This window comes from Falco punctatus (genome assembly GCF_963210335.1).
Source record: "Falco punctatus genome assembly, chromosome: 4".
NCBI classification, from domain to species: Eukaryota; Metazoa; Chordata; class Aves; order Falconiformes; family Falconidae; genus Falco; species Falco punctatus.
In genome coordinates, this window is record NC_137583.1 from 57042297 (window position 1) to 57064283 (window position 21987).

The window sequence follows — 21987 nt, forward strand, 5'->3', positions numbered from 1 at the left end:
CTGTGAATAAAATGGACCAGATTTGTTATATTTTATTCATGTGAGCATTCAAAGCACCTAATGGTGTGAGCAGTGTATATTATATTTGGCACAACATGGAGTTCTCCTGTAGATTTCTTATTTCTTGTTCAAAAACTAGTGACTGCATCCTGAGCTGAAAACATTCCTCTTTCTTGGTAGCTCTTTGCAAGCTCTGTTGGTTCAGAGTAGCAAAGGAGAATAATTTTTCCCCTGGATCTGAAGGCTGAGCAGTTTATAGTAAAATAACTGAGGCCAATCTCTAGTTAATTAAAATAGGCGTGAAAACCTGTTGGGTGCAGAGAATTATAATTTTCAGCAAAATATAGAGATGCACTTTGGTAACTATAATGTGCTGCTTCCCTCTTGCTTATTTATGTCATTTGGTTGCAGCATAATTTGAAATAAAAACACCTGCAAAGAAAGCAGAATATTTTTAGCTCACTAAAAATATATATTTTATCATAAGAGAAGACTTAGTGCCAGCATTTAATTCTTGGCATAACATTTGTAATCCCCAAATACTGTTTCAATATCGGGATGAAATCTTCTGAATTCATTTCCTTGTAACACATGTTAGCTTTCTGAAGACTTTATCTTATCAATAAGTCATTGGTAATGTCAGAATGCCGCGATTCTGATGAGAGAGACGCCAGCAAAACTCATTAAACTGGATTTAAAAGAAGATACAGTGTAGACATTGCTGGTTGTGAGGAAAGGCTTGTGGGTTGGTGACTCTGAGATTTTGGTTTGGACATTTTGTGTTGTTTTTTTTCCCCACTGATGTGAATGCAGTGAGTTCTCTTAATTATGTGTGCCTGCCCTTAGTCAGCATGCATGGTGAACAAACAGGGCTGCTTTTAGGAGGTCTGTGTTATTCAGTGTCATGTCAACCCACAGGTTTGCCTTGTGACATGGGCAGCAAGAGGAACTGTCTCACAGCTCCTCCCACATCAGTCTGGGGCTGATGTCAGTGCTGTGCTTTTCCTAGGAGATCTCCTTTGAGAGCTAAACATCACAGTGTTTCCACCAGATTTTTGTAGAATACAAAACCTTTCCCCTGCGGGCCAGCCACAGTAGCCTGCTTGGTCCCCGGCAGGTGTTGATGTCTCCAGCACCCCTTTTTGCACCTTCAACTCTGAGCTTACCCAAGAAGGTGTCTCTGGGTAAAGAAGCATTTGCAGATCACCTTCATGTGTTGCAAATAAACCCAGGGTTTTCCAGCTCCCTGCAAGCTTCATTACCTTCTAGGCCATTCTTTAAAGCCTCAATTACACGCTCTCTGGTGTTCGTGCTCTGGTGTGAATGTACTGTCTTTCAAGAGAGCATTTCTATCTGAATATTTCTGGTCCTAACAGATCGCTTCCCCAGCTGCTGTGACTTCCCTGGGATGGGTAGAGCTGTGCTGATTTACGCCAGCTGGAGATGTGGCTGATTATATGTGTTAGGAACGTGCGCTACAAAAAAATAATTGTTTATGGTCTTGACAAAATTATGCCTGTTGGAAAAAAGAAACAAACCAGATATCAGTTTAAGCAGAAGTAATGAATGTGCTGTGTAAAATTTCAAGGACTGTATTATTCACTTCACCCTTCTACTGATGTGAGCTCACAGACCCTCAGCGTGCATATTAACAGCAAATGAAATTTTTCATTTAAAAGAGAATTTCCCATGACACCACCTAGCTGTGGAATGTGAAGTGTGGTATAAATATAAGTGAAATAAGTCTCCAAAGGTTGCCTGTTGATTGTCAGTAAAATTATGAAGACTAAGTCACCTAGACTCCTTTAGCCTCTTGATCTTTATGTATCTTTGTGTAGAAGGTCTTTATTTGATCTTAATTAAAAACAGGAGTTCTTCATGAAGCCATTACTTCTTGGCTGGAATAAAACTTCCATGCAATCCCATGTCACCTTGCAGTCTTTTAAAATATGGTAAAATGTTTGTGCATATGTGTAAATTTATGCATAAGAATTTGTGAATCTAGGCCAGTGACATTAAATTATATGTGTCATTGTAATGTTCTTTATCTCCCTAGCCTATTATCTTCATGTTTTGCTGTGCTTTGCAGGTCAAAGGAAAATGCCAAAGAGATTATATGGAAAAGATGGGGGGGGGGGGGGGGGGTGAATGATGACCATGCTCCATGTAGTCTCAAACACTTAAAAGAAACCCATCCTTATGGCTGTTTTTGCTACCACAGCAGTTAGGAATGCAAAGTCTATATTTAGTCATAAACATTTCTTAAACAAAAGAATTTAGGGCTCCTGATTGTTATTTTGTAAGATTTAAGTCTAGTAGAGCCGCAGTGGAAAGATACCTGCTGTCACGGGCTACTGTCCATCTCCCCAGCCCATGGTCAGCAGCAGCTTCTTTGAGCAGCATTATGGAAGTCAGTAGGGTTAAATGAATACAATCCTACTCAGGACGAGCACGTCTGAGGCACCTAACCTTTAGGCCGTGATCACCCCTTTCACATTGTTGATGTTCAAGCTTGGCTCCTTTATTATCATTGCTGAGTGTCTGAAATATATGCGCGCATGTCTTTGATACTATGCCAGGCAAGACCCCTGTGCCATTGTGCAAGCAGGAGACCGAGGTGCAAGAATCCGTGACTTCTCTGGAGACAGTGTCCAACCAGGTGTAGTGCACAGCAAGGACCTCATCCTCTGCTTTCCCTGTTTCTTCTGGGGGATGGGACCTCCCTGCTGGCTCACGTCATCATCTTGGGCCACAATAAGGTGGTAGGTGCTAATGTGGTGGTTTGTGACTGCAAAGGCCATGCAAAAGCAGGAGGGCAGCTACTGGAGATGAGCAGGACCCACTTTCCCTGTACATACACCCCTGCAGGTAACCTAGTGCCCAAAGTGGCCTTCTGGGTGATGGTCCCTCACCCACGGGGACACGGGGAAAGGCTTGTAGGGCATGCAGGCCATGTTCTGAGAACCTGAAAGGTCTTCTCAGCTGGAGCGGCTGAAGCCTATGACAGTAAAGGTAAAACTGTAATGGAAAACAGCATTTATCTTTCTGAATAAATACAGGCACTAGCAATGTCTTATTTGTTTGTAGTGTTCTCACTTGTTGCCATACCATAGAAAATATGCATCTTGGGGCTTTATTTTCATATGCACATTTTGTTTACATAACCAGTACATTTTTATCAGCAAGAACCGATGTTAACTGACAAAGCAAGAGGGAAATGTTCATTCTGTGCATGGTGATATCACAGAAATAATGTGTTTGAAGCCTTGTACTTCAAAAATATGCCTGAGAGGAATGGAAAAATTTAGGCTCATATTGTAAAAACGTGAGTCACAACAGCTATTATCTCTTAAGAAATGGCATTCCAGCTCTTTGGTTCAGTCATTGATGATTTCCCTTTTTAAGTTGTGGTGCTTTCTCACCCTTTTAAGAAACATCTGGGCTAACCCTGGCTATTTGTAGAAATGTTTGCAATTCATAGATTAAAAGAAATTAGGCATAGAAAAGACCCACAAAATTATCTTGTCCATTTCCTGAAAGTATATGGAATTAAAAAAGAATTAGGCTAAATATATACAGATGTTAAAATCTGGAACTTTAACTTATACACATTATGAAGATAAAACATGTCAAGATTTTGCAATGTAAGGATGCTGGAAAATGTAATTTTCTTAGGGAAAAGTAAATAAAAGAGTAGTCAAAGTTCTAATGACCTTTGTGTAGGATTTTCCAGTTGTTCCTAGGCAGCTACCTTTCTGGAATTTGCAGATAAAATTGAAAAGATCTGGTTTTGACCAGTCTGAAATTGATTCAATTTTCTAATAAGAGATAGCTTTAAACAAAAAATAATTCCCTTTTTAAAGAAAAAATAATTAAAACCTCATTTTGATTACATTTTTCTGGCTATTTCATCTCTCTCACCATCCCCTAGTTTGTTTGGGTTTGTTTTTGTTGGTTTTTTTTTTAATTTTGACGAGTTCTGTTGCCAGAATGGTTTCTTTCAGAAGTCTTTAAGGAAGTCTGAGGAGGATGCTGAATATTCTAGTAAAGATTCAGTTTCTGTGATCAAGCAAACTGCAGCACTTAGGAAAGACATTCCACACCTTCTCTTACCAACTCAGTAAAGTACTTCCCCCATCTCTCAGTTTGGCTCTATGGAGAAGGTGGTGCAGAGGTGGCTGCCACCAGTTTTCCAGCAGAGGGAATGTCTGGGTAGGTTAGAGGCAGTCACTCAGCCCGTGCTCTCTAGTGCTGGAAGCAGGTGGTGGGCGCGATGCAGATCTCGAGCACCTGCAGCTGTATGGTACTGACTTTGCTTCTCTGCGCTTCCACATCTGCACAAGCTCAGCCTGGCCGCAGGGTCGGCAGCAGATCAAGCCCTTGGCCAAGGCAGTGCAGGCTGTCTTGTGTCCGCATTAGTGCTATGTAAGGACAAAAGTACATCGGGTCAGACGTCAGGTTTCTCCAGACTGATAGCCTAGGAAGAGTGTGAAAATAGGGCAAACCTAAGCAGTCTTTCTTGCACGCACCCACGTTCTGCGGCTGAGGAATTTTCTCAGTCAGAGATGGCACCTTGGTGTTTAAAACCATTAATGGACCTTCCACCCTTGGATTTGTCTTGTGGCTTTGTGAACTCTTGCCATGTGCAGCCAACACAGCCAGGATAACCCTGCACCTTGTGCAAAGTGGGTCCGGTGTTGTTTCAGACCTGCTGCTCTGTGATTTCACATTAAACTTCACCATTCTTGTATGATAAGAAAAAGCAAACTATCATTCCTCATTTGCCATCTTCACAGCATTCATAATTATCTGGACCTCAACTACCAGCCTGCAATGATTTCCTCTCGGTTGAGAGACCTAGTCTGTGCCCTGCCAGTAGTACTGACCATTTTTGTTGGCCCCTTCAGCACTGAGACAGGTTTCACTGTGAAGAAACAAAACTGGAAGTGACAAAAAACTCAGAATTCTCTGGTCACCTGTACTGATGTAAAGTACAGAAAACAAAATTCTATTTGCTTGCATGGGTGCTGAGTCATAAAGCGTCAAGCATAAGAAAACTCAGTTTGTGGGAAAGCTTCAAATTTCCTGTTTTTCAGGAGGAAGGGGATAAAACAAATGATGTGGGGGGAGAGGGGAAAGGAATAAAGACAATAAATATAAAGGAGAATGTCAGAATACCCAAACTCCAGGAAGGCTAATTCATTTTAGCCCTGCTTGTTCAAACAAGCGGGGATGCAGAGTATAATGTACAAGCTCCAGTAAATCATTCCTGTATGATAGGCTGTGATCAATGACAATTTAATGAATTCATTTTAAAACGAATTCAGAATAGGAAAAACAGTAGTTATTTGAAAGAGTACTTTACTCAAATAAATTGAGTCAATAAATATGCTATTTGTCATGCAGAGTCCAGTTAAAGTCGTGTTTGCTAACAAAAATGCTGTCATCACAGAGCCTAATAGAAGCAAACTATCTGGAACTATCCCCTGTAAATAGACAAATACCATCTGAAAGCAGAAAACAACAATTGCGGCTGAACAAAGGTTTGTATCCTGCACACGTCGACAAATGCAATCGGGTAGCCCACCTCAAAATCTACTATTTTGTTTGTCATCAGCTTATATTCTGATTTGGTATGAATGGTCTGATGGTGGTAAGAAAAGCAAGGACTGTGTTTATTCTGTGAAAATAGTTTTAATTGTTATGTAGTGTGAATTTCTTTTGCTGGAAAAACGTGCCACAAAGTCACTATTAAATTGCAAAATGCAGCTTCTGTGAACTTGGATTAGTGCAGGCTACTAGAACAGGGATAAGCTTCATCCCTTTCCAAACAGTAGTTTTACATTAATTTTCACAGCTATCCATGTTGTTTAGTGCAGATACAAGAAAGCTTTTTGTTCTGCTGTATTTTTCACGCTTGGCTTTATTCGTGTAAGTTGAAGCAATGTGGCAATTCTTGTTTTCATGCAGGCAGGGACTGGAAGTGTTAACAGTGAAACACCATCAACTCAAGATGGTCACACCTCACAGGTTTGGGTTAGATGTTCAAACTGGTTTTGGATGGAAGGAGCCTGCTTTCCAGATGTGATGAACTGGCAGCTGTGGCTATTCAGCATCTCAGAAGCTTGGATTGCTCTCATGAAGGTCGGGCTTTGCCAGGCACATTTGGGCTTCCAACATCCTTCGGATATTAGGGTGTGGAGAAGAAAATGCTCAAAAGTTATGACAGATGTCTTGAAGATGCTATTTCCTACCCCAAAGGAAAATAAAAATTATGTTGCAGAGGCCTAAGACAGAGATTATGAAGAATTTCTATGTGATTTAAGAATCTGAACTTGACCCTTCACTCTTTAAATTTGGAATAGAACAGCTGGGGCATTTTTAGAGTTTGCATTATATGGACAGAGATCGGCTGATTTAAGTCTGCCCTGCAGTAAACTTAGGCACATTTTTCACCCACTCCCAGAGCTGCATTTTCAAAAATGAGTTAGGAATCCAATTCCCTGTGGCTTCCAGTGAAACTTAAGCTTGTATGAATCTTAAGTTACTCCTTAGTTTGGATTTAGGATCCCAAGTGACAGAAAAAACTTAGGAATACTCCACAGTCTATCTATAAAGATTTTTTAGCTCTGATCATGAGTGATTTCTAATTGAAATTACAGTTTCAGTCATTTCTGCTTTCCTTGATGTTCTGCTAACCACATAAAAATAGTTAAAGGGTTTCCTGATAGTAGATAGCCTACAAGTTATTTATTTTTTTCATTCTGATGGCTTTGTTCATCTTACTTTGCTCCTGTCACTAACCTTTGGTACTTTTTTTTTTTTTTTCCAGCTGTTTCCACTACTAGGAGTAAAGACCAGTAAAGACAAAGCAGGATGAAAAGATGGCTGACTTCTTGTTACCACCGGGTACTAACAGCTTCCACCGGTTCACGCCTGAATCCTTGGCTGCTATTGAGAAACGAATTGCGGAGAAGCTTGCAAGGAATGCAAAGCAGGAATACAGAGAGCAGCTGGGTGAAGAAGAGAAACCTCAGCCTCAGTTTGATTTGCAAGCTTGCAAGAAGCTGCCTGATATCTATGGGACTGTTCCTCCGGAGCTCATTGGGGAGCCACTGGAGGACGTTGATCCTTTCTACAATGATCGTAAGGTGAGCGCCGGCCAGCCAGCCTGCTTCCTTCCTCTTGCCAAAGCATAAACGCTGTCTCTCTTCTGGGGGCTCTGGTTTTTATCTTTCTGCAGCCAGTAAAAATATTTTTTTCCAGATAAAGGATCAGACCTTTGGCATGAGCAGGGCTCCCAGAAAACATCTAAGCAGGAGGGCAAAGAGGGATAAAAAGCATAATTAAAACTTGGGTGTTTTCAGATAACTCTGGGTATGAATATTCAGTGTCTGAAAAAAGCAGAGCAGCAGCTGAGTTAAATTAAGCCAGAGGTTTTTATCGACCCTATCTTGCCTTCTGCATGAGCCTTGACCCTTCACAGTTCCGTTGTTTATCACTTAAGCCCCTTAATGTTAAGGGCTTCTGGGTGACTTGAGTCTTGTGCTAGCACTCTGCACAAGAGCAGGAGACACCTCCACAACCGTACCTGGAGAGCAGCAGTTCTTTTCCTGCTGGGGGATAGTTCAATTCCCTTTAAGAGGACCAAAATAGAGCCGAAGGAAGATGTGAGTAGCATGTGCAATGCTGGCACTGTGCAGAAGGGTAAGCTTTGTCCCAAAGTGAGATCACCTGATGAGGAATCACGTGTAGGCTGGACTAAAGCCACAACAGTGCAAACAGCTTCTGTCAAAAGGCTGTTGACAGCAGAGCTGGGCTGGTTGCTTACTACAGTTCGTTCCCCTTTCCAAACATTTGCAAAATGGAGGACAAAATAAGGCTTGGAAGCACAGTGTATTTTTAGGCAGCTTCCAGTTCTTTCATGTTCCTGTTCCTGATTTTCAGCTATGCTATTTCCTGTAAACAATGAATTAATATGACCGCAGTGCTACTCCTATTAGAACGGTGTAGGAACAAGCGCAAGAACTACAGAATAAAAGTTAAACGGATAAAGACAAATAAATTACTTACCTGGAAGGGCCAGAATTAATTTACCTTTCAATTTGCCTACTATTCCCGGGCACAAGCAACAGGATATAGATTTGCAATTTTAGTGTCATGAAGGTCTTAGACTTAAGGTGGGTGAGTAGCTTAGAGTTGATCTATTGGGTGTCCTGATCCTGTCTCAGAGTGAATATTCATTTGTCTTTGCACTGTGGGGCACCTTCAGAGCTCTGTAAATTGGGCCAGCATCCAATTCACCTTTGCTTTGGATTCAAGATAACTCACAGTATCGTTTCCTCTGCCCGTATTAACCTGAGTACAATGACAGTGCCCCAGTGCGGGGGTCAGATCCTGCTGTGGAGCTGTGCCGCATGCAGCTTCTTACTTGGTGAGACAAAAGAGATCAACTGAGAGCTACAAAGCACTCAAGGCAGAGAAGATGGAGTAACAACATAGCAAGGTTGCCAGTGGCTGGAAAGAAGAGCATCATAAAAGTCTCGCCACCACATCTTAGTCTCCAGGTTGTTTTTTATTTTTACAGTTGATTCCTCTCTCTTCCCAGCCCCGTGATGGAGGTGTTGGCAAAGGACCCTGTAAGGAGTGAAGGAAGAAAAAATAGTTGGGGTATTGCAATAGAACTGGCAATGGCTCTACTGGGAGGCTCTTGGACTAAACTCTTCGCTGAGTGAAAGGAATTTGTGGGTCTTGGGAGGGAGAGGAGAGGAAGTATGGGATACTGGCAGGATTTTCCCAAAGGGATGTGGGCTGGGAAAAGCTGATCATCAATGCAGATACTGAATGTTCTCATTTTCTATTTTGTTTTCCAGACATTTATAGTACTGAACAAAGGGAAGACAATCTTTCGATTTAGTGCCACTCCTGCCTTGTATGTACTTAGTCCTTTCCATCCAATCAGAAGAGCAGCAATTAAAATTTTGGTACATTCATATCCTTTCTGTTGATTTCCCTCCTCATGTATTTTATATGATTTTTAAACACAGATGGATGGAAGTCAGAAACCATTTTTGTTTCATTAAGCTGTTTTAAGTCTTTTGGCTGAATTTGCTTGCACAAGCAGAAATACGCTTGGATTTTTGGTTTGTTCAGTTTTATATTGTTATGTGAGCTATGAAAAGGATGATATTATACTGCTGGCATCAGATAATGTGAAGTGTGCTGGAGAGTCTGGTGAGTTTACTCAGGATTAGAAGGTGTGAAGGGCCTGCTCATGTTTAGTAAAGAGTCAGTGGAAGAAACTGGGTGTAGTACCTTACAAAGGAAGGGAGCCAGGAGGCTGGTGCATACCTGGGGAACTCTGCGCTGATGGAGAGCTTTACTACTGAGCATTTAAGCACCCTCTCCCGTGAGACTCTGTGACACCATATGAAGACGCAATTTATTTTTGTACTGCCTCAGAACTGAATCTTTTTGCTCTCCTGAAACAGAACTTGCAAAAAACTGGTTTGTTGCATTTTTTTTTTAAGTTTGCTTATTGCAATGTGTTAGCCAGCTAGGAATGAAAGCACAGGCTGGCCTGCTGGACCTTTCAATGAAAGGGTGATGCCTGATTTCCCCTAGCCCTAGTTCTGAAGTCACGCAAGATAGGCTGCAGTGGTTGGTTTTGGCTTGTTTTTTTAACACAGCTACAAAAACATTATATTCTGACATCGTCACATCTCTCTGGAAGACCAAACTGACCCAAATGTTCAGCTTTCTGTGAACATTACTAAAAACACATCCTTTTTCATGAGTTGCCTGCTTTCTGTATGGTGTGCATGGGGGACCTGGCAGTGATAATTCAAAGGTTCCACATGCTGCTGTGATGATCGCATAATGTTTTAGTGATGGAAATCCCTCACCTGCAATGCTCATGTCCACCACAGAGAACTAATAAATACTAAGCAGGTAGCATCTTAGAATTATTGGCTTACTATCAAATTTCAGGAAAAAAAATATAGGGAAAGTAACCAGATTCCCAGTGGTTGTCCATACAGTGAGAAGAAAAGAAGTGAGGATATAGATATTCTAGCAAGAGGAAAAGCAGGTAAAGCTTCTAGTTACAATACTTCTATGCAAAAATGACTATGTGATATCAGGCAAGATATTATTATGGTTACTAAGAATACACCATAGAATTTTGCAGAGAGATTTGCTTATGGATCAGGTTATACATGCAAGCAACACGTGCTGCTGCGTACCCAGAGCCCAACAGTGTTTATTAGGTACAGTTACATCAGCACAGCCTTGCTGAAGTTAATTGGGGTCAACGAATTTGCACAGGTATGGCTAAGAGAAGAACCTGAAAATTTTAACTTCTTAGAAAAAAACCTGCATGTGTGAATATTGCCTCCAGCTTTGAAGGCCTATTCTGTCTTCTGCTGACTTTTTTCTACACCAGCTAATGAAGCCAAGAGGTCACAGGTATGTGTAATACACAGAAACTACGTGCCCTTGGTAGCAGTCAGCCAAAAGAGAAGTATGCAAGAAATCCTCCTCACATTGCTTCCAAGGATAAAGACGGCAGATGAGTGAATTTGAAAGATAAGCTGGGAACAGAAATGTGGTCAGATAAGTGTAAAAGTTTGGAGTGGAAGGTCACAATGAAAATAGCATTTTAGTCCCAGAAAGACCCAAGTTAGCACCTTGTGCTGATAATGTCAGGAAATCCAACGATCTTTGGCTAGCACAGGCAGGAGGCAACAGCTCCAGTCCCAGTGAAACTGCCCTGAAGTTCCTGCATTAGGCACTGGTTTGTTTTCTGTCAATAAGGATCTTTCACACCTACCTGAAACACAAAGGCCAGTTGGCTGAGCAGGCAGCCAGTATCCCAGGCAGAAAGGAGCCTGAATCGGCAAGTACTCAAGCAGATAATGTCACAGACTTGAATCTGGGAACCAGATCTATTGTGTGGTGTGAATGTAATCAAGCAATCTTTATTTTCCCCAGGGCAAAAGCCAAAAAAGAGCATTAGCAAATGGTGCCCTGTCACGGAAGTATCTGAAGTAACTTCTTTAGTAGATGCCATATTTCCATTTCCAGTCATTGAATGTACTGTGAAGGCCAATAGTAGAGCAGAATAGAAAGCACAGAGTAAAATCATCCTACATAGAATCTGTGGGGGTCACATTTCTTGGCTAAGTAGCTGTATATGGAGTTCTTCCTCTGAGACTTCAGGCAGGGTAGGTCCTGTATGTTCCCTGCTCATCCTGGATTAGTCTAGACATTCGAAATAACACCCTTCCAATGTTAAAAACATCCACATTCTCCTAGTTCATCCACATAAACTATTCCAATTAACAACATATCCCTAAATCTCTTCTAGGCATTTTTCCTCTTCTTCAAAGTCTAGGAGGCCTCATGAAAGGACCACTGCCCAGGCGGCTGCCCAGAGCAAGGCCATGGTCCGTTTCTGTCACAGAGGACACGGGGAGTGTGTGTCTGCATCCCGTTGGGTGAACACTTCTTGCCTTCTGCATCATTATTAGCTATTAAGAACATCTTTATTTAATATCTCCACCTATTAATAAGATTAAACCACTGCTAACTTTTCATTTATGCCTTATGCTTAAAAGGCTCTTCTTAGTTCTTCTTGCCTGCAAGCCAAGGACCATCCTGTGCTGTCCTTAGCTTCTCCAAGCAGTTTGCTGTCCTGTATAAAACTCATAGCTATTCCTATTCAGAGTTTTTCTAGGTAATACGGATAGTTACTCTCAATTCGCCACTGATCCAGTATGGGGTCTTAGCCAAAATTACCTTTCTTGATGCTGGAATTATGGATTCATGCCCATTTAAACAAAACAAAACAAATCTTAAAGAATTTCCAATCTTTGTTCATATTTTCTGCTGGCAAGTTTTCTCCTATCTGATTTTACACACTTTCCTCCGTAAGGGAAAATGAGACCTTGTGAAGCACCAATTATATGTACTATTGATTGGGACTAACCTTTGCTTGCACATATTATATGTAATTTGGCAATGATCACTTAAAAAGCCTCTAGTATTCAGTCTGCTAATTAACAATTATCCATCATAATGAAGTCTAGAATAGAAGTATGCCGTATTTGACTCAGTATCTTTGTGTGAGAAGATAAAATTTATAACTTTAGAATCAGTTTGCGCAAAGCCTATTCTATAACCTCAGATTGGCAGTAGTAGGTTTAATTTATTGCAGAAAGGATCCTGATGAGTAGCTTAGTATATTTGGTTTGTTGTCCATAACAGAGTCCAACCAATACTTTGGGATGCGTTAGCCATGTCAAGTCATGGATGAGTAGGCTGTCAAAACCCGGAATTAATAGCAGTTCTAAAATAGGTAATACACAATGCTGCTAATATAGCTTATGACAATTTCATCTCCTTTGTCCTTTCTGAGCAGATCATCATCACTGACTTTTTCAAATGCAAACAATTGCATTAGGTTTCAGGTAGGAATTTCTGTTTTCTCTTTCTTTTAAAGCAGATCTCTGACTTCGGTGCATGACCAGCTGAAATGTTTCATTCTTTTATGTTCTTTGTAGTTTTCAGCTTGGTCATGAAACTCGTTTTGAATTCATAGTGCTTTTGATGTCCCAAAGCTGACCCCTTACATTTTCAACCTGTGTTCTCTGGTATATTCTCTTCGGTGTTTGAGTAAGAGGGTGATGACACCTGCCTGTAAGTGAGCATCTGGGAAAGCTGTTAGATTCTGCTTATACTACAAAGAAACAGGGATGTATAAATCAGACCAGTCATCCTAAAAGGGGTGGTTATAGAGGCATTTCTTTGATTGGAGTTGAAGTACAGTATTTGTTTGGCATGGCCTGAAGATACCACTCTGGTTTACTATTGTTGTTTTCATAGCATTTCACTGCAGTTGAAAAAGTAATCCAGTGTATTCTAGGCTGGCTGCAGCTTATAAACTAATTGTTAACCAGATGGACACAACTTATAGAAACATATCTCAAGCTGACATGAGAAAATGTGACTGGCTATCAGATATCCTTCCAGTCCTTCAGCCAGAGGTGTTGGGCCAGAAGTGGAGAATGTTTGTGAGACGAGCAGTCCCTCTGAGTTCAATTACTGCTTTTGTCAGTGGCACTGGGGAATGGGCAGGTTGGTTGCTACCAACTCAAACTCATAGCTGCTTACGTGGCCCATCGGAAAATGTTCCACTCTGTATTCAGCAGAGATTTTGGCTCTGTGAAAGAACAATTTTCATACAAATACTTCAGGATATATTTGAAAATATATTCTTTGATCACTATTCTCAAATAAAAAATAACACCAATGGCACTGGTAAAGAGGTGAAAAAAAATCTCAACTTATTTTTTTTTCCTAAAGAAGGCAAAAGAAATTTACATTTGGATGCTGCCATTCTTCCCTGGGAAGGGTCCCAGCTTATGGGCTGAGATGTAGGCTGTTTGCCTTATCATCTGTCTACTTAAACTCATTAGTTAAACTTTCTCCAGTAGCATGAGACCTATTATTTATGCAGGAGAATCCCCTCATGTTTAGTAATTTATTTTTTTTTTACAGAAAGCGGCATGTGCTTTTAGGAGAGCAGTTCAGTGAACTATGTTTCCAATTTCAGGAATTCGATTTAGGGTGCTCCTTTTTGTATTTATGGCCTCAGCTTAGCAGCTAAGTGCAGGGACTATACACTTGGGAGGTTTGTTTTAGCCTCCAATTAGGGAACTGGGTGCCCCAGCTGAGGCAGTCAGCTTTGCAGACCAAGCCTGCATATCTGCCAAGCGGGTTTGCAGACCAAGCCTTAAAATTAGTGCTCTGAAACCCATATTAGCTTTTGGTGAAACTTTATACTGAAAGCGAGACCTCAAGCCCATTAGAGAGATTAGAAATACCAGATTTATTACTTGCCCTACTGCCTGAGAAATGTTTCAGGATGCAAAATAAAATGGGAATTTGCAGACACAGGTTTTTCCGTAGATACTTAAATGAGACTAATCCCTCTTTTCATACAAAGTTGTGCACCTATGCACATTGTCATCTGACCAACACAGCTGTAAATTTGGGGTATTGTATTTTCAGAAGACTGCAGAGTCAGTACATTTGTTTACTGTATAAAGTATGTATAAAAGATGCAGGCAAAGAAAAAAAAAAAGCAGGGAAGGTTCCCGCATTTTTCTATGTTTATATAATTATTTATTTCATTATGCACCTGCAAACAGATGTCTATAGTCCTTTTTAAGCAACTTGCAAATTATGAGTGAGCTGTCATATCTTGTGTGAAATGACAAAAATTTATGAAGTCTTATATATGTTGTTTTCCTTAATTCGCTTATTTACATTGTTCAGTATGTTTATTATGTGCACTATTTTAACTAATTGTGTGTTCATGGCACAATCAGAGACTCCATCGTGGAATAAATATGTTGAGTAAGTATCCTTGCTGGTTTACAGCTTCCCTGTCCTTATCTCATCCTTCCTCTTCCATTTGTCACATCCTTCTTTTCCTCTTGTTTGCTGTTGTCTAATTTCTTTCCGGTAATATTGACCATAGTATCTGTCCTGACAAAATGTTTTTCCAGGTGTTTGTTGACTGAAAACTCCCTTAGTAAGCAGACTAAAAATTTTTAGTCTACAAGCTCATACTTATTGCTTTATATATTAATATATATATTTATATGATTATATTGCATACTAAATGCACCTGCTATGCTACATTTGAATGAAATCACATATGAGGAGAATTCCATTTGAAACTGGCTAACCTTCCACAGTTCCCATGCAAGAACTTCATGGTTGGACACATTAGAATAGGCTGAATTATTTCAAAAAATTCTTCCTGGACATATTTAGTTCTGTCCTTAAACTGAAACTTATTGGAAGCAAAAGTTTCTTTTGGACTGGGTGCATCATGAGAAGTGATCCCCTGTAATCGTTGCTAGACATACTCTAGAGCAGGCATAACATTGTCTGGGAACACTTGTATGAGGATTCCTGTCTTTTTACCTTGTCAAACCTTCATAAAAAATAGCAAAGATACCACTTCAGGGGTTTTTTTTTGCTTGGGTGGTTGTTGTTTGTTTGGGTTTTTTTTTAAAAAAATCATTTTAAAGGAGGCTAACAGGCTTCAGAAAGCCCATTTCATTTCTTGAAGTTGCTTTAAAATATTCCTCTTAGAAACAGATACCAGATGTACAAGCTAATCAACCTACAGTGCATTGAACAATTATTTTGGCTCATTGAACCAATCAGAACACACTTTTTATTTTTGACTGACACACGATAAACACAACCATCTGCTGCTCCATAGCCTGGTGGTTGGTCTACTCAGGGCTGTAAGGAAAGGCAGTAAAACGCCCTTATTTTAGGTTTCATAAAATCATGTGGGGCACATCTTCTAGGCCATAAATGACTAATTATAGACAGCACTGAACCAAATACTTCATCTGATCACAATAACATCCTAATCCCAGGATGTTTCATGTACTTCTGTATAGTGTAGTACCCTCCAGTATGGTTGTGACTTTCCTTTTCCCCTGATGTTGTCCTTTTCCTATTGAAAAGTGCCATACAGTACCATAGCCATGATGTATTCAGCTGAAACATGGACATCTCATCCATGTGAGTCAAAGTTTGGTCAGTGGGTCTACAGTTGGGAATTTGAACACTCTGGAGGAAAATACCAAAGCGCTTGTCGTGTGTTCCGTAAGCAGGAAGATGTGGATGGTGTTATCAGTGCATCAAGCAGGGTGTGCAAGACATGCAAACGGTCTCACGCAGCATGGAGTAAATCCTTCCATGTTTCCTGTTCTCCTACATCCCCTCATACCTCTCAGCTTTTCCTCCTCAAACGCATGGAATGAAATCAAAGGCAAGTAGTTCTGAGGAGCAAAATAACCCAATGAACTGTAATTCAAATTGATTAATATTGGATTTGGAAAAGATGCATTTAATCCATTTTGTTCTGCTGTTCCAGAGACTCACAGGGGATACAAGGGTAACCTTGTGCAAATATTTGTCCTAGATCTTCCTTTAAAATGTTTTCCTTACCACTCTGAAAAAAGAAATCAATTCAACTTCCCTCCATTAAAAACATTTTAAAAATCCTGACTTCTGTTGTTAAAGAAGCTGTTCAGTTGCTGGAGGACTTTGCCCGATCCATTTAGAATTAGATGATGATTATACAATCAATTAAACTATCTGACATGCTGAATAAATACAAGTGCTTTATCATTTTAATGAGCTTATGTACCGTTAAGTATTTTTTTTAGTTCTTTGCATGTGTTTTCTGCATGTATTACTGAATACACATGCTTAAAGGGACTGTCACATGGGTGACCTATATTTGAAATACCAGAGCAAAACTAAACATGAAAAGTCGGATACAAGATAATGCTTAGGTGTATGGTCAAAGAGGAGATGTGGAAAACATTTGGCATCCGCTCTTGCACAAAAAACTGTCCTGCTAATCTCTGTTTTAAGATGAAGCATACTGAGATTTTATAACATGTGTAACTAGTTCTACTGTGTGACATGATGGCAGGAAGGCATGAGGTTTGCCACTATCTGTATGTGTGCCCAGCTGCAGATCGGCGGAACACAGCTGAAAGAAAACATTACCTTTTTATCCATAATTAAATTCTTCCTTATATTTACACCTTTTTTTTTTTTTTTTTTTTTTTACTAAACAAAAATCCCAACTGTTACAATTTTTTGTATATGATGGCACCACTATAGCTACTGACGTTTAGGGGCTGAACAGAAAATTCAAGTTAGGGTTTCCAGTGAAAGCCCCTAACATCATGATTTATGAGACTTGTGCTTTACAGGATTTTAGGTGTTTGGGGTTTTTTAGAGGCTTTGGTATCATCTGCATCTTCATTTGGAAAAAAAAGAGTAGGGAATGCTAGTGGTGGATACTAAACATTTATTATTTTTGTTAAGATATAACCTAGAATACCTAGTCCCATTGGGATAGATGTATCAGGTATAAACATTAAAAAAGAGGTGTTGTATGCCCTGAAGAATGTCTCTGATGGTAGGTAGAGCCCTGGGTGTATACAGATCTGAATGTTATAAGTCAGGTGCGTTACTATCCTCCACAGAGATTTTGCTAAATTTTATTACAAGTACCATCTTTATTACAAAAGGTAATATGTATGTTCTATCCAAGATCATCACAGTCAAGAGGCTATTGGTAATAAACAACTAATCTTACTATGGGGAAAAAACACCCTTGTGTCTCTTTTACTGTCAAGCAGGTCAAAATGATTACATATATTATTTGGGTGGGAGCTGGTTTACTCTTTTTCTGTCAGGATATTCTGTCTAACTCAGGGCTGGCGTGATTTATCATGGATAGGGAACACAAGGGAAGTTGCAGGAAAAATGCCCTTACTAGCTAATAAAACCAAATGGTGACATTTTTTAACCTTCAAAATGTCCTAGGCAGGAAGAGATGAGAGGTATGAATGGAAGAACCACCCTCCTTCAAATCAGAGAAAAATCAAGGAATGTGGCATCATCCATTCCTCTTTCACTGGCAATTGCAGGCAGAGCTTCAAAAGTCCCATAGCACAGCATTCATGCTTGACTTACTGAGTGAGGGCTCATCAAGGTACACCCTATGGTGAAAATTATCTTCATCCTGGGGCTGTGATGAGCGCTTTCCCATTTCTTACATATTCCTTGGTCCGGCCTGGTGCTGCAGCCATGACTCACATGAGCAATCCCAAGGAGATGGGCAGAAGTGTCTCATGTGAGTAGCATTGTGTTGAGTCTGCCTCCACCATGCCTGCTGTCTACTGCTTGCTAATGCTCTTGCTTACCTTGGCTACTTTATTCCCCAGGTACACTTTCACTGGCATTTACACTTTTGAGTCATTGATAAAAATATTGGCGAGAGGATTTTGCATGACAGAATTCACTTTCCTTCGAGACCCATGGAACTGGCTGGATTTCAGTGTTATTGTTATGGCGTAAGTAGCACTCCTTTATATTTTTCAAGACAGCAATATGCAGTAGAACTTTTTAAAAAGTTGTCTGGCTGTTATCTTTTTTTAAAAATTAAACCTCAAAATGTACTGAAAATGAGAAAATGCTGAAGTGTGTTAGGATGGAGGATTTTTTCCTGACTGGTTTCAGAGGAAGAAGTCAGAGGAATTCTTGATTCTGTTCTCTCAATTCACGAGACTATTTTGGAGAAATTATTTGCTCTCTGTCTGAGCTCCACAGAAAGAGCTGTTTGTAAAATATCTGTAATAATACCTTTCTATCTAATGTAGTTTTGGGAAGCTTCATAGCCCTGAATAGAAAGTGTTACAAGTGTGACTGAATACCCATGCATTTAAATCCCTATTTATACTCTATTTATCCATAACACCACCAAAGTCGTATTTGTGTTCTTCACTTCACAATCCCTCTTCACCCTGAAAGTAATTACTATTTTTCTAAAATAAAGGATTCATTTAGAGGCCTCTGAAACTTTATATATATATATATATCTCAGGGAGTACAAATTTGGCCCCCAACATGATATTGCCCTTCAGCTCTATACTTCTACCTGGATCATGAGAGTATGCTCAGGGCATGTGGGGTTCTGGTGCTTTGGAGGAGCTGATGGATTTGTGGCATCTAGACAGCTAAAAATACACAGGGGTAGTGGAGCAGTCAGCCAACGCTCGCAGCAGACGCAGGGTCAGCCTGAGCTCTGGCCACAGGCAGATGTCTGACATTGTCGGTATCTCCAGCTGAGCTAGAGATCCAGATTTTCTTCATAGTCAGAGAGAAAAGCACATGTCATCTTGAAGTGGAAGCTAGTAGAGGTGTCCTGAAAAGACCCCATTTCCTTGTCATAGAAGGGTTTCATCTGATCTCCCTGTATTTTCTGCTTAACGATACCTATATTCTGTTCTGGGTTGGATGTAGATCTCATTGCCATCTTTAAACCCCATAATTTACAGCGTTAAGTGAAATGCAGACCTGTTAGCACTGACATTTGAGCTGAACTCCTGGGCCAGTGATATTTGAATGGAACTGAGATTGGGAAAAAATATTCAACCAAACTTAGTTCAAACACCGGTGAGGGCCACTGAAATTGATAGTACAACTCTGGTAGGGTACAGGGATCGGGACCAGTATTTAAGGAACATCTGGATGATACTCTTGGTTGTACAGTTTAATTATAAGCAGTCCTGCAAGGAGCAGGGAGTTGGACTTGGTGGTCCTTATGGGTCCCTTCCAACCTGAGATATTCTATGATTCTATGATCCTTAGCAGCATTTAGCAGTACACCATGACAATGTGTAAAACCTGTGTAGACTTCATCGGGAAGACTCCTGTTTATTTTAGTAAGCTTTGGACCAAAGCCAGCCCTAGGCCAGATCCTGGTATCTGTTACTGCATTCCTATGGATTTGGCTGAACTGACATCTGGCCATCGTGATAAGCTTTTAAAAAAAATTCAATGCAGATGGGGAGGAGCTTTTGGAGGTCAGCACACATCAGGTATTTTTCTCAGCTAAACTTTTCCTCAAGCAGTGCTAAGTGCAATTCTCCTGCAACATTTAAAGGCAGGACAGAACAACACAAAGCATCACCGACCTGCTGTCCTGCCCATCAGGTAGATAGGTGGTAAAAGCAGGGTACAATAGTTCATCTGTTCATGAGTTAGGACGTGAGTATATTTGCAGGTCTCTGAATTCCGCACAACATGGAGGGTTTCCATGTGTGGGTTCCCTCTGTTCTATGAGGAAGGAGGTTTCTGACACTGAGGCAGAAAAGAGCAGAGGAAAGGACAGGAGGAGCTTGCAGCCTTGGCAATGCATCTGCCCTACCTCACCTCAGCTCGAACAGGGGTTGGGGCATCAGCCCTGACTCTGCAGGACTCCTCTGGGAGCATCTCATTTACTGTCACTGACATTCAAGTCTGCTCAGTCAGTGTGGCTATCCCTTAAATTCTGTCCACATCATCTGTGGGTGTCTGTGGCTTAGGAAGCTGGAAAGATGTGAAGGTCTGCACAGACCTTGAGGCGGACAGTTGCCCAGAGGTCAATTCACTACCTGCTGGTGGGAACTCGTATTTGGTGCCCAGAGGTTGTATGGTTTTTCTTTTCTAATTCTAGACTTGAATGGCCAGTCAGTGCTCAACTCCAAAGATTCATTCTGACTTCCTTAAGACTTATTTAATGAGAGGCTTGGTTGTCTGTGCTTTCTTTCCTAGCCACATTTAAATACTCTTTCCAAATGTATTTTACCTCTTAGTTAGAAGATCTGTAAAACAGGGGGTCTGCAACTGCAGAAAATCAAGCTTCTCAACATTAAGTTATAGCAATGGCTGTGCTATTCTAAACCAGCATCCATTTGTATTGTTTCTGACTTTAAGGTGTAATATACTAACATTTTTAGAATAGGGGGAAGAAAAAGAAAAATAATTGGAATTTCATAATAGATAAGAAATAGGAAAGTGTTTCCTTGAGCCCATAGGCAGCAGAGAGAGAGTTAAAAGTGACTGCAATATGATCTTCAGATGTACAATGAAACCTCCTTCCCAAGTATGCAAGCAGCACAGTACAGACTGTTAGGTAATCAACTCTATTCTGATATGATTTATCCTTCCAATAAATCCAACTTGCAAGTAATTTAAAGTTAGACTGATCACACAGGTAACTCTAATGCTGTCTACACTTGTAGCTAGTGTGATGCTAGAAGTATTTCTGTATCTGGAAACAAAGATGGCATGAGGGTTCAAAATGGGAGAGCTGGGTAAGGGGCCATGAGATTTAGGTGGACCAAGGGTTTAGCTAGTTTATAACACTGATGGGTGTTATAGCGGAAAGGCCATCGCTTGCTTTAGCATTAGTTGCAAAATAGCTTCTTACCTCCTTTTATGGGTAGAAACAGCACAGATTGTGTCACAGAGAGTAGTTTTAAATAGCACACTAGAGAGTAAGAGGTGCTACAGGTCTCAAGGGCTTTTCCCTTACCTGTGCTAACAGCCACCGCCACGGCTTGTGACCTTCTGTGGGGCCACGGGTGGGTTCAGGGGAAACCATGGAACAGCCCGCTTAGGTCACTGTTTCCTAGACCAGCGAGTACTTTCCAGGACAGGCGAGGGAGAGGCAGCTGTAACTCTGGGTTGGAAAATGCCCTGCCAAAAGCTTAAAGACAACAAGCAATTCCCTGGCTAACAGGTAAATTGGGATGGGTATTTCAGTTGCTTCTTACTCCCCGATACAGAGGGACTGGTCTGCTGCACTTTCATCCAAGAAATGGATGAAATCTTAATTAACTATTGTGAACAAGCAGCAGTAGTATTTGCTTCATGTGCTTGTTCAAATATTAATAATGAGTTTTTTTCAAATCTCTAGTCAGCAAAACCATGTTCCCATGCTATTGCTTCTCCCCAAATTATTTTTTTCTCACCCCTGCATGTTGCAGAAGAGTTTGGGAGAGAAGCACTGGATAAACCTGGGGAGAAAACAGGTAAATCTTTGCCAGACTCCCCTATGAGATTATGAAGAGGAGAAGCAATATTGCTTTTCCAGGCTATAATCTGGATTAGTAGATATGGAGAGGATGCTTTGTCCTCCCCAGAGGCCTTTGCACAAAGCCCAGTTAAGCAGGCTTTGTAAAATAACCAGGCGAGCTTTTTCCTTAACATGTAAAAACAAATGCCTCAAAGAAGTAGAATATGTAAATCAAATTGAATAGAAGTTGAATAGTGAAATTAAAGAGTCCAAGAGTTCTTTTGTTCAGAAGATACAGTGGTGACTATGGTTTTGCTGCATACTGACTAGGAGGAGATAATTTTGTATGACACTAATAAAACCAAACACATTCCATCACTGACCCTCCTGGGAGCATTTAGCTCAGATGTGGCATGGGTCTCCATGATGACCAAAACAGGCATGGCAGTGAAGAGCTGGGACTAGTATTTTAATCATGAATGGTTTTTAGTAGGATTGCAATTATATTAATTCAAAATCCATCTTCCTGC

The 21987-nt window shown here is 40.6% G+C and overlaps 1 protein-coding gene across 5 annotated transcripts in view; it reads left to right on the forward strand.

The window, feature by feature from the left end:
• LOC308063652 (sodium channel protein type 5 subunit alpha-like) overlaps positions 1 to 21987 on the forward strand; it is a 224945-nt gene that overhangs the window by 39975 nt on the left and 162983 nt on the right. For 3 of the 5 annotated variants that reach the window (XM_080386919.1, XM_080386920.1, XM_080386921.1), the window contains exons 1-4: positions 1 to 7151; positions 8874 to 8991; positions 14331 to 14421; positions 17841 to 17969. The exon at positions 1 to 7151 is cut by the window's left edge and continues 39975 nt beyond it. In XM_080386919.1, coding sequence (XP_080243045.1) covers positions 6885 to 7151; positions 8874 to 8991; positions 14331 to 14421; positions 17841 to 17969 — 605 coding nt within the window. In that variant the 5' untranslated portion in view covers positions 1 to 6884. The remainder of the gene's footprint in view (positions 7152 to 8873; positions 8992 to 14330; positions 14422 to 17840; positions 17970 to 21987) is intronic. The other 2 variants (XM_080386918.1, XM_080386917.1) reach the window with 1 other exon arrangement.